Raw genomic sequence first — 13,229 nt, 5'->3', positions numbered from 1 at the left:
CTTGGCTTCGAAAGATGTAACAAGCATCTGCTAGGTTAATTCCCGGATGCAAGTGCTGTCCTATGAGGGGAGACTGAGTAGTATTCCCTGGAGTTGGGAAGAATGAAAAAGTGATCTCATTGAAACGTACAGAGGGTCTAACAGGGTTGATGCTGAGGGGCTTGTTTGGTTGGGGAACATGGAACTGGTGGGGGCGGGGGCGGGGGGGGGGGGGGGGGCGCGCGGGGGGGGGGGGCGGGGTTGGGGGTCTTAGGACGATGGGGCGGCCATTTCAGACTGAGATGAGGAGAGGTTTCTTTACCCAGAGAGTGGCGAATCTGTGGAATTCTCTACCCCAGAGAGGCGTGGATGCTCCGTTGTTGAGCATACTCAAGACTGAGATCGATAGACTCTTGGGCACTAAGGGAATTAAAGGACATGGAGACAGGACAGGGAAGTGGAGATGAGGCAGAAGATTAGCCGTGATTTCATTGAACTGCGGAGCAGGCTCGAGGGGGTTATATGGCCTACTCCTGATCCTATTTCTGAAGTTCTTATAAAGCCCATCTAAGCCTGCTTTGCCTTGCTTCCCAGAGCCAGAATGAAAAGGTTCTGGGATAACCAGGCATGTTTGCAAGGAGAGAGGGACTTGAAGGGGGCGGTGAGGGGCAGTGAAATGGTGTTCACCTAACAGAAAGGGCCCAGGCTTGTTGGTCTTCTACTGATCGTAAAACTCTTCTGTTTCTGGTGTAAAATACCTCACTGATGAACTTGTCTCCAATATAAAAATGTCAAATTGAAGCATGGATATGAATTGGACACCGAGTCAGTTTTTGTCCCTCTGTCCATCCTTCCTCGAACACAAGGAAATGAGTTAATTCAGGCTGCAGCAATTTAGTGGTTTTAGTAGATGTGGTAAAATGTGGACCTTGGGCTGGTGGCAAATGACAACAAAAGGAGGATGGGAGTTCATCATTGCAGCTATGAAGGTGTGCCCTACACACTCACTCTCCCATTAAAAAGCTCCGGGCCCCAGTTCAATTAATAATTTTGGACCTGAGATCAATTTTATTTTGTTAGACAAGGGTATGAAAGGATACGGAGCCAAGGTGGGTGGATGGAGTTAAGATTCAGATCGGCCATGATCTCACTGGATGGCGGAGTAGGTTCGATGGCCCCTTGTCTTGCCCTTCGTTGAGTTTGTTCCAGACTGGGATCATTAGATTTTTGTACACCGAGGGAATCAAGGGACATGTGGGATGGGGCGGGAAAGGGGAGTTGAGGTAGACGATCGGCTATGATCTTACTGACTGAGCAGAATCGAGCGATGGCACAGCCTTTCAAAGTATTTTAGTACTTTACACCCCAGTCAACATCACTGAGAAACAGATTATCTGGCCCTTTGTCACCTTCGTGGGAGCTTGCTGTGCACAGGCTGACTGCTGCACTTCCTACGTTGCTACACTTGCCACTTCTCAGAAGCACTTCACTGGCTGTGAACGCCCCTGAGGTCGCAAAAGGTGCTATGGAAATGCAAGTCTGTAATTTACAGCTTAAAAGATAACAGCCAGTCAGAGGGAGTCCGACTTGCGGGAAAATAAATGCAACAGAGAACTGACGGGTGATTGAGGACAGAGTGCATTTTCTTCAGCTGCCTGCGCTTCTTCTGGGAAGCAGGGTGAACTCCAGTGACCGACAAATGTCACGCACATTTCTCTTAAAAAAACAATGTATGTCCGTTTGACTTGGGCTCCTTATCCAGTTAACACTGTAGCCAAGGTAAATATTTGCTTACCCACTCACAGCCTGTTACATACCCATTTCCTGCCTTGTACTGCACACTCCCGCGCCGTACTTCATTGTCACTTCTGCTACTGAGTTCAAGCACTCCCCCTTGTTTTCAGCAAAACCCAGGTAGTTGTAGGAGCCCATGTTAATCACATCTTTAATCACTCGTCCTGTGTACCTGCAACGAAGCAGTAGCTGATGTTACATTTGCAGCTTAAGCATCGCAGGATCATTCCACGGGCAACACAACCGTGATAATTTTTTAACTCCTCTGATAAACAGCGACCTTCATAAACGTTAGTCAGATGGATAATTAAAAACAAAAACACTGCGGATGCTGAAAATCTGAAATAAGAGCAGAAAGTGCTGGAAGGGCTCAGCAGGTCTGGCAGCATCAGCGGAGAGAGAAACAGAGTTAACGTTTCGAGTCTGTATGGCTCGTCTTCGTAACTGGAATTCACAGACTGTTCAGGCTTTTACCTCCTGCCACATAACTGTCGTTCGCATAAACACTGAGTGAAAAGTGAATACAACATCCCCTATTGGAAGGCGGTGGCTCAGTTGGCACCGCTCTTACCTCCAAGTCAGAAAGCTGTGTGGGTTCAAGTCCCACTCTAGGCTCTCGTGCACAGAAATCAAGGCTGGTACTCCCAGTGCAGCATTGAGGGGGTGCTGCACTGTCTGAGGTGCAGATAGGGCGAGATTAAGCAAGGTGGGAGGAGACGCACAAACACCAGCATAGACCAGTTCGGCCAGATGGCCTGTTTCTGTGCGGGAGATTCAACGTAACCTCTCAGCGGGCAGCCAAGTCATACAGGCCAAGGTTTGACTGACAGTCTCTGCAGAGTTAGCAGATTTCAGACGGGTAGCCAGCTGGAGGTTACAGTCTCCTTCGAGCCGGGGTGAGAGAAAATAAATTAACCAGGGTCGCACACGTTCTATCCACAGACTCTTGTGGGATTGGGAGCAGCTGCGATTCCCACCATAGTCCAATAGTCATCCCAAAGGGTGTCACCTCTGACGGTGCAGCGCTCCCTCAGTACTGGACTGCAATGTCAGTCTAGATTTTTGTGCTCTGGAGCAGGACTTGAACCCACAAACCAGAGGAGAGAGAGTTGCACTCTCACACCTGTGTAAAGGGTTGGAAGGCTGGGTCCTTCGGGTTGTACCTGAAAGTCCAGTTGTAGTCATCAGAGACTCGCTCCACCAGGTCAAACGTAGGTCCAGGCACACTGCAGATTGGGCGATTCCAGTTGTCACGGACCCGCATGTACAGATTCCGTTTGTAGAAATTTTCAAAGTCTTGGTAAAGTGGTACAAAATCCTGCATTGTGAAATATCAAATGATAAATTTTACAACAGTAAGTCATCAGCCGCAGTCCACAAAGGATCAGAGTTATCTCCCTCCATTAGAAAGAGACAACTGCTTATACATAGATGGGGGGGGGCATCACTCCACAGGCGTGGGGGCAGGTCTCCATGAACCACCACAGCCAGTGTGGGGATTGAGCCCGTACAGTTGGCATCGTTCTTTTAGAATTCTTTCACGGGATGAGGGCATCACTGGCTGAGCAAACATTTATTGCCCATCCCCAACTGCCCTTGAGAAGGTGATGAGGAACCACCTCTTGAACTGCTGCAGTCCATGTGGTGTAGGTGCACCCACAGAGCTGTTAGAGAGGGAGTTCCAGGATTTTGACCCAGCTGGTGAGTGGCTTGGAAGGGAACTTGTAGGTGGTGGTGTTCCCATGTATCTGCTGCCCTTGTCCTTCTAGATGGTAGCGGTCGTGGGTTTGGAAGGTGCTGTCGAAAGAGCCTTTGTGAATTCCTGCAGTGCATCTTGTGGATGGTACACACACTGCTGCTACTGTGCGTCAGTGGCGGAGGGAGTGAATGTTGAAGATGGTGGATGGGGTGCCAAACAAGCGGGCTGCTTTGTCCTGGATGGTGTCAGGCTTCTTGAGTGTTGTTGGCGCTGTACTCATCCAGACAAAGGGCGAGTATTCCATCACATTCCTGACTTGTGCCTTTTAGATGGTGGACAGGCTTTGGGGAGTCAGGAGGTGAGTTACTTGCTGCAGGATTCCTAGTCTCTGACCTGCTCTTGTAGCCACAGTATTTATATGGCTAGTCAATTGTAACCCTCAGGATGTTGATAGTGGGGGATTCAGCGATGATAGCGTACTTGAATGTCAAGAGAGGATGGTTGAATTCTCTCTTGCTGGAGATGGTCATTGCCTGGCACTTGTGTGGCATGAATGTTATTTGCCACTTGTCAGCCCAAGCCTGGATATTGTCCAGGTCTTGCTGCATTTGGACATGGACTGCTTCAGTATTTGAGGAGTCGCGAATGGTGCTGGACATTGTGCAATCATCAGCGAACATCCCCACTTCTGACCTTATGATGGAAGGAAGGTCATTGATGAAGCAGCTGAAGATGGTTGGGCTGAGGACACTACCCTGAGGAACTCCTGCAGTGATGTCCTGGAGCTGAGATGATTGACCTCCGACAACCACAACCATCTTCCTTTGTGCTAGGTATGACTCCAAACAGCGGAGAGATTTCCCCGATTCCCAATGACTCCAGTTTTTCTAGGGCTCCTTGATGCCACACGCGGTCAAATGCTGCCTTGATGTCAAGGTCAGGCACTCTCACTTCATCTCTTGAGTTCAGCTCTTTTGTCCATGTTTGGACCAAGGCTGCAATGAGGTCAGGAGCAGGGTGGCCCTGGCGGAACCCAAACTGAGCGTCAGTGAGCAGGTTATTGCTGACTCAGTCTAAGTGAATTCCGCATTAAACTCTAGTAATCTAGCCAACTGAGCTAACCGACCCCCACAACAACAATAACAAATTGCATTTATAGAGCCCCTTTATCATAGTAAGATATCCCAAGGCGTTTCTCACCAGCCTTACAACAAAATATGACACTAAGCCACATAAAGAGGTATTAGGTCAGATGACCAGAATCATAGTCAAAGAGGTCGATTTTAAGGAGTGTCTTAAAGGAGGAAAGAGAAGTAGAGAGGCGGAGAGGTGTAGGGAGGGAATTCCAGTGCTTAGAGCCTTAGCAGGTGAAAGGCACAGCCACCAATGGTGGAGCGATTAAAATCGGGGATGCACAAGGGGGCCAGAGTTAGCAGAGTGTCGAGATCTTTGAGGGTTTTGGATCGAGTGCAGAGATCTCAGAGGGCCAGAGGAGGCTACAGGGATAGGGAGATGGAGCACAATAAATGTGCATTGAAATTTTGTTTCAGAAATTAGGCTTCAAAAACTTCAGCAACAACAAACAGTTCAGCAATCACCAATGTCCAGGCAGGTCTTAGCCAATGGATCACGAACACAAAAAGATGTTTTAATTTGAGACTCGGAAATGGTTTTCGTATCTTGCTGTGGTTTGGTGAGACAGATAAATCTCATGCAAGTCATCCTGAAACCCAAGTTTTACCCTGAACATTTCAATAACAATTTCTGAACCTCAGACCAAAAACCTGAGGAACCGAATGAAGCCGTTTGGATTTCCAGATGGGAATGCTGCAAGCTCTCCATTTGGACTGACCTCCCACATATACTTTGGGTTAACACTCTGGGCCCACACACCATAGAACAGGGGACGACACAAAACCTGGAAGAGTGATAAACAGTGAGGGGGCTAGTAATGGACTTCAAAAGGGCACGGACAAGGGGCTGGTGAGATGGGGCGGGCTCATGGCAAAATAAATTCAACACGGAAAAGTGTGAGATGATACAGTTTGGTAGGAATGAGGAGAGACAGGCTAAATTGGACAGTTGTGAGGGAGTGGTGGGTGGGGGGGGTGGGTGTACAAGGGCAGGGGAACCTGGGAATACACAAACCTTTGAACTTGGCAACATAGGTTAACAAAGCAGTGAGTAAAGCAGGTGGGATCCTGGGTTTTATAAACAGTGTCACGGAGTGCAAAAGCTGAGAGGTTATGCTAACCCTCTATGAAACTGGTTCAGCTCCAGCTGGAGCATTGCATCCAATTCTGGGCACTGCACTTTGGGAAGGACGTGAAAGGTTTGGAGAGGGTCCAGATGCGATTTACTGGAACAGTCCCAGGGGTGAGTTATTACTGTCAGGTGGACAGATTAGAGAAGCTGAGGTACTTCTCCTTAGAGCGGAGAAGGCTAAGGGGAGATTTGACGGAGGTGTTTGAAATCACAAAGGGTTTAGAGAAAGTCAATAAAGAGAAACAAAACTTTTTCCCCCGAGAGCTGAATTATCAGTAGGGTTAGGGTTAGTTACACTGTTTAACAGTGAAGATTCCACTGGCTTGGTTTCATAGCTGCATCTGGATGATCTTGGCGTCTCCAAGAAAAGAGAGTGAATTACCAAAATAGAACATTCGGTCTGTCCACAAGCATGACCCAGACCTCCCTGTCGCTTGTCATTTCAACACACCACCCTGCTCTCATGCCCACATGTCAGTCCTTGGCCTGCTGCAATGTTCCAGTGAAGCTCAATGCAAACTGGGGGAACAGCACCTCATCTTCCGATTAGGCTCTTTACAGCCTTCCGGACTGAGTATTGAGTTCAACAATTTCAGATCATGAACTCTCTCCTCCATCTCCACAACCTTTCCGATCCCCCTTTTTCCAATAATTTATCATTTTTTTTTACAACTATTTTTTTCTCTTCCATCCTATTTTTAAATTTATTTCGATCTATTGTTTCATCTCCACCTTTTAGCCCATTTCGATCCCTTCCCCCCATCCCACCCGCACTAGGGCCATCTGCCACTAGCTTGCTTTCCTTAATTAGCACATCCTTTAGATAATATCACCACCATCAACACCCCTTTGTCCTTTTGTCTATGACATCTTTGGCAGTCTCTTCTTGGCCTCCTCCTATCACTGGCCCCCTATCGAGCTCTCCTGTCCCACCCCCCTCTACCAGCTTATATTTCATCTCATTTCTATATGTCTTAGTTCTGATGAAGGGTCATACGGACTCGAAATGTCAGCTGTATCCCTCTCCGCAGATGCTGTCAGACCTGCTGAGTTTTTCCAGCTATTTTTGGTTTTGTACCAAAATAAAACGTTGTTTGAAAACCTGGACAAAATCCTGGCACCTGTTGGTTAGACAAAAAAACAGAAGATGTTTGTAACCTGTCAGACTAGGGAGGGATGTTGAGCGTGTTCTGACTGACAGGATTAGTATAAGGATAGTTTTGTGAGGGGAAAAATAATTACGCAGCGAGTTGTTGTGACAGGGTGGGTGTGGAGAGGATGTTTCCTCTTGTGGGAGAATCTAGAACTAGGGGGTCACTGTTTAAAAATAAGGGGTCACCCATTTATGACAGAGATGGGGAGAATTTTTTTTCTCAGAGGATCATGAGTCTTTGGAACTCTCTTCCTCAAAAGGCAGTGGAAACAGGATCAATAGTGATTTCCCAAAGGGAACTGGTTAAAAACTCAGGAAGAAAAATACACAAGGCGCTGGGGAAAGTGCAGGGAGTGGAATACATTTGATATCTCCACCAAAGAGCCAGCATGAGCACGATGGGCAGGATGGTACAGCACAGATGGAGACCATTCAGCCCACTGGTCTATGCTGGCTCTTGAGAAGGCCAATCCAGTTAGCCTCACTGCACTGCATAGATTTAAGGTGGTTGCCGGTAAAACTTATTTTACGTGATTAGCCATTAGGATTTGGAACGCACTGCCGGACGCGATACAGATTTAATTGTGGCTTTCAAAAGGGAATTGGGCAAACGCTTGAAGGAGAAACAAGTTGCAGAGTTATGGGGATAGAGCTGGGGAAGTGGGATGCATTTCTCAAGGGCCAGCACAGGCCTGATGGGCTGAACAGGCAGCGTGTTCCAGATCACAACAACTCGCTGCATAATTATTTTTCCCCTCACAAATCTATCATTATACCAATTCTGTCAGTCAAGGTACCAAATCAGTCAGAATGTGCTCTACATCCCTTCCTAGTCTGACAGGCTACAAATAACCAACAGGGGCCAGGATTTTGTCCAACTCTCCAAACGACATTCTATTTATTCCAACATACGAATTAGGAGCAGGAATAGGCCACTCGGCCCCTCGAGCCTGCTCCACCATTCATGGCTGATTTGATGGCAGCCTCAACTCCACATTCCCGCCTACCCCCCATTAACCTTTCACCCGCTTATCAAAAATCTATCTAGCCCTGCCTTAAAAATATTCAAAGGCTCTGCTTCCATCGCCTGTTGAAGAAGAGGGCTCCACAGACTCATGACCCTCAGAGAGAAAATGTCTCCTCACCTCTGTTTTAAATGAGTGGCCCCCTTACTGTTAAACAGTGACCCCTAGTTCTAGATTCTCTCACAAGAGGAAACATTTTCTCCACATCCACCCTGTCAAGACCCCTTATATGGTTCAATCAAGTCGCCTCTGACTCTTCTAAACTCCAGCGGACACAAGCCTAGCCTGTCCTCATAAGACAACCCGCCCATTCCAGGTATAATATTTTGGTAATTCACTCTGTTTTCTTGGATATGCCAAGGTCAGCCAGATGCAGCTATGAAACCAACCAGTGGAATCTTCACCGTTAAACAGTGCAACATGGAATGAATCCTACGCTGAAATAGGAACAGAAAGCACTCAGCGGGCCTGGTCATTGTGGAGAGAAGACCAGGGTTAAGGGTTAACGTTTCAGGTCCATGGCCTTTCGTCAGAACTGGGCAAAGTTGGAGATGTGACAAGTTTTAATTAAGTGCATAAGGCAAGGAGGGGAGGGGAGGGCAATAGCAAAGGTCTAAAGATAGGGTGGAAAGCAGGAGAAATTACTGACTAAGGGGACGATGGTGCAAGACCAAAGAGGATGGGGATGGGACAAGTAACAAAAGGTGTGGATGCCATCACCCATCTCCTTTCAGATTGCACCATCATCCTGTCATTGAATCTCTCCTGCCTTCCACCCTATCACAGGCCTTCACTTCTGTTCTTTCCTCCCCTCCCCCTGTCCTTCTTTTTCATTCACTCATGGGGTGTGGGCGTCGCTGGCTAGGCCAGCACTTATTGCCCGTCCCTAATTGCCCTTGTTGAGGGGACATTTAAGAGTCAGCCCACATTGCTGTGGGTCTGGAGTCACATTGTAGGCCAGGTAAGGATGACAGATTTCCCTTTCGAAAGGACATTAGTGAACCAGATGGGTTTTTACAACAATCGGCAATGGTCATCATAAGGCTTTGAATTCCAGATTTTTATTGGATTCAAATTTCACCATCAGAGCTCTGAAGAAGAGTCACATGGACTCGAAACGTTAACTCTGTCTTTCTCTCCACAGATGCTGTCAGACCTGCTGAGTTTTTCCCGGCATTTTTTGTTTTTGTTTCAGAATTCCAGCATCCGCAGTATTTTGCCTTTATCCCCAGAGCATTACCCTGGGTCTCTGGAATACTAGTCAGTGACAATACCACTATGCCACTGCTTCCCCTACTTAATTCAAACCTGCTGCATCTCTTGTGGTGCAGTGGGTAGCGTTCCTGCCTCTGAATCAGAAGCTTCAGGTTCGAGTCCCACCCCAGGATTTGGTGGCTAAGGAAGGAGCGTCCATAACATGGCCAAACAGGTTGAGTATCTTCCGACACACCTATGGCAGGTGGTAAGAATGGGAGAGGTTCCTGGTCAGCCATGTGATGGAAAGAGTGGGGCCTCTACCGTAGCTCCAGACTACAACATGCTTGTGTCGCCACAGCAACTCGGACTCCCTGAGTGGATCTGTAACATATCACCGTCATCTCTCTTAACTTTTCCCAGTTCAGATGAAAGGTCATCAATCCGAAACAATAACTCTCTTTTCTCTCCCCACAGGTTCCGCCAAACCTGCTATTTAAAGTATTTAAAGCAATTTCTATTGAATTAATTCATACTCTCTCTTGTTGGACCCATCATCTCTGCTCCTTCAAGGTTACAGTCTGTGTATTGGCGCCATTCTGACGCTCTGTATGGAGCTAGATAAGCAGAGAGTATCGGCAGGTTATCTAATTACAGGAGATATCACATTTAAGTTTAATTACATAAACTAGCTTTGCAATCCTTGGAACATAAAAGGTTCAGCAGTAATGTGATTGAGTTTACTTAGGGCTTTGGAAGGAGTTGATAGGGTCGATACAGAGAAACTTCTCCGCCGGTGGGCAAAGGCCAGGACAAGGGGACATGACCTTAAAATCAGAACCAGATCATTCGGGGGAGAAATTAGGAAACGTTTCAGGGAAAAAAAAGTTTGGAATCGGCCCATACAAAAATCAGTAGATGCTGACTCAATAATCTCAATGCGAGGTAAACGGGTTTTTGCTAGACCTGGGTATAAAGGGATATGGGGCCGAGGTGAGTGGGATGGAGTTAAGGTACAGGTCAGCCATGGTCTCACCGAATAATGGAACAGGTTAGAGGGGCTGAATGGCCCCTCCTGTTCCTATTACAGGTGAGCCCAATGCTGTCCTCATCCAAAGGTGACACCCGCCGCGTTTCCCCTCTAACAGAGGGCACGGAGGTGACATGTCGCATCCCTCCCGTCTCCATGGTGACATGTCGCATCCCTCCCGTCTCCATGGTGACATGTCGCATCCCTCCCGTCTCCATGGTGACATGTCGCATCCCTCCCGTCTCCATGGTGACATGTCGCATCCCTCCCGTCTCCATGGTGACATGTCGCATCCCTCCCGTCTCCATGGTGACATGTCGCATCCCTCCCGTCTCCATGGTGACATGTCGCATCCCTCCCGTCTCCATGGTGACATGTCGCATCCCTCCCGTCTCCATGGTGACATGTCGCATCCCTCCCGTCTCCATGGTGACATGTCGCATCCCTTCCGTCTCCATGATGACATGTCGCATCCCTCCCGTCTCCATGGTGACATGTCGCATCCCTCCCATCTCCATGGTGACATGTCGCATCCCTCCCATCTCCATGGTGACATGTCGCATCCCTCCCATCTCCATGGTGACATATCGCATCCCTTCCATCTCCATGGTGACAGGATGCATCCCTTCCATCTCCATGGTGACATGACGCATCCCTTCCGTCTCCATGATGACATGTTGCATGCCTCCCATCACCATGGCTAGGCAGAGTTCTGGGTGAGCTCAAGTTTATAGGAGGCCGGTCCGGAGCGCATCGGAATCTTCATGTCCGGGGGTAACAAAGGCAAGAATGAGGGTTTCAGCAGCAGGTGAGCTGAGATGGGGCGGAGTCGGGCGATGTTAAGGAGGTGGCAGTTGATGGTCTTTAGCTTCACTGACATGAAACCTAGTGAGCTAAGAACAATGTCTGGGTGTCCCCTGGAAAGAACATTTGAACTTGAGCCATTGCCGTCCCAACAGTTGTCCTCCGATAGGCTTTTGAAGAGATGGCTGAGTGACCAAGGCAGTTGAGGAGGAGAGGGGAGGCAAATAGGGGAGAGAAGCATTGGGGAGCGGGGAGTTGGAGAGCGAACTGGTGTCTGGAAGTGGCCAGTGGTTTAAGGTGGAGCTGGGAGAAGCACTCCGTCTCCATATTCAGCTAATTATTTACCTTTATGGTGGCCGCCTTTCGCGGTTCCATTAAGATCCGATGGTTAGGCCGCATGTAAGACCTGCAGCTTTCCTGAACACCGGCAAAGCAAACCAATCTGGTGAAAGGGCCATCAAGCAGATATTTGGCCCCTCTTTTTGAGGCCCATGTCAATACAGCAGGTGTACACATCTAAGGAAAGACTTGTATTTTTATAGTGTCTTTCGCACCTCAGGACAAATGGTCCCAAATGGGTCAGCGCAGCCAATGAAATGCATTTAAAGCATAGCCACTGTTGTAATGTAAGGAAACGCAACAGCCAATTTGCTCACAGCAAGCTCCCACAAACATCATTGTGATAATGATCCAGATAATCTGTTTTTCTATGATGTTGATTGAGGAATAAATATTGGCCAAGAAAGAGAAAACTTTTCCTGCTCTTCTGTGAAATAAAGATATGGAATCTTTTATGTCCACACGACAGAGTGGGCAAGACCTTGGTTTGGCATCTCATCTGAAAGACAGCACTACAGACATTGCTGCATTCCCTCAGTACTGCACTGGGGTGTCAGCCTAGATTGAGTCAGCCAAGTCACTGGAGTAGGACTTGAACCCACAACCTTCTGACTCAGTGACGAGAGTGCTACCCACTGAGCCATGGCTCAGTACATGTGAGTGCATGGGTGTGAGTGCATGGGTGTGAGTGCAGGGGCGTGAGTGCAGGGGCGTGAGTGCAGGGGCGTGAGTGCAGGGGCGTGAGTGCATCAGCGTGTGTGTGCATGGGCGTGAGTGCATGGGCGTGAGTGCATGGGTGTGAGTGCATGGGTGTGAGTGCATGGGTGTGAGTGCAGGGGTGTGAGTGCAGGGGCGTGAGTGCATCAGCGTGTGTGTGCATGGGCGTGAGTGCGCATTCTGAGCACACGCATGTGCGCCTGCATGTATGTGCGTGTGCATTGCACGTCTGTGTGCGCACATGTGCACGTGCATCTGTGTGTCTGAGTGTGCTGCATGTGTATGTGTGTCTGGGTGCAGGAGTGTGTGTGCGTGTGCGTGCATGCATATGTGTGCCTGCATGCACACGTGCGTCTGCCCTTCCACCTGCACTCTTCACTCTCTACACTGGCGGATGAATCGAAAACAGCAATACTGCTTGAAAACGCAGTATTTAAAATCACACATGCAACTACTGACTGAGTGATTGTGTCGTGACCTGATCCTTGAGCAGTGCAGCATCAGCGGGGGAATGGAATTCGTTTGTGCCCTCTCTACAAGAACTTTTAACGGGAGTTTGACGTATGGATGATGATATGCGCTCAGGGTGGGACTCACTGACTCATTATTTTAGCGCATTGGAGTAGTTTTTAAATACATATTTTAATTAAAGTTAGGTCTCCATCTTTTATTGCTGAGATTCATAAGCATTTTTATTTTTAACCGAGCGAGCAACGTACCCGAAATGACAGTGACATTGATTATTGATTGGAATGCATTCGGTGAGTTCAATGTTCAAATTCCCTCCGCCCACGTCAAAAAGAAAACAGACCTGACGCTCCACCGGGTTTCCGGAATATTCCGTTCCCGGTGTTGCCCTGCAACGATGTGGAAGGAAGCCTTTCTGACAGGTATAATCTTTTCACGAGAGTGTTTAACGCAATGTAGGGGGCGGGTGGGGTCGCAGTCTGAATGGAACATACCAGAAACAGAACGAGGCAGCACAGGAGGCCACTCGGCCCATTCTAGCAGTGCCGGCTCTTTGAGAGAGCTGTCCGGTTAATTCCATTCGCCAGCAACTTCTTCCCCTTCGAGTATTTATCCAACTCCCCCTTTGGAAAGTCACTATCGAGTCTGCTTCCGCCGCCCTTTCAGGCAGCGCCTTCCAGGTCACAACAACTCTCTGTGGAAAGCAAAATGTCTCCTCATCTACTGGGTTTTTTTTTTTGCAGGCTCCCCTTAAGGAGGGAA

General features: G+C 48.3%; 1 protein-coding gene across 1 annotated transcript in view; it reads right to left on the bottom strand.

The window, feature by feature from the left end:
• The window catches only part of sptlc3 (serine palmitoyltransferase, long chain base subunit 3), a 115,833-nt gene that overhangs the window by 66,787 nt on the left and 35,817 nt on the right, over nt 1-13,229 (bottom strand). The window contains exons 3-4 of the mRNA XM_078556462.1: nt 2,937-3,091; nt 1,797-1,945 (exon numbers count right to left, since the gene is read on the bottom strand). Coding sequence (XP_078412588.1) covers nt 1,797-1,945; nt 2,937-3,091 — 304 coding nt within the window. The remainder of the gene's footprint in view (nt 1-1,796; nt 1,946-2,936; nt 3,092-13,229) is intronic.

The sequence above is a fragment of the Cetorhinus maximus genome, chromosome 14 (assembly GCF_964194155.1).
Source record: "Cetorhinus maximus chromosome 14, sCetMax3.hap1.1, whole genome shotgun sequence".
Lineage (NCBI taxonomy): Eukaryota > Metazoa > Chordata > Chondrichthyes > Lamniformes > Cetorhinidae > Cetorhinus > Cetorhinus maximus.
This window is presented reverse-complemented; position numbering and strand designations above follow the sequence as displayed.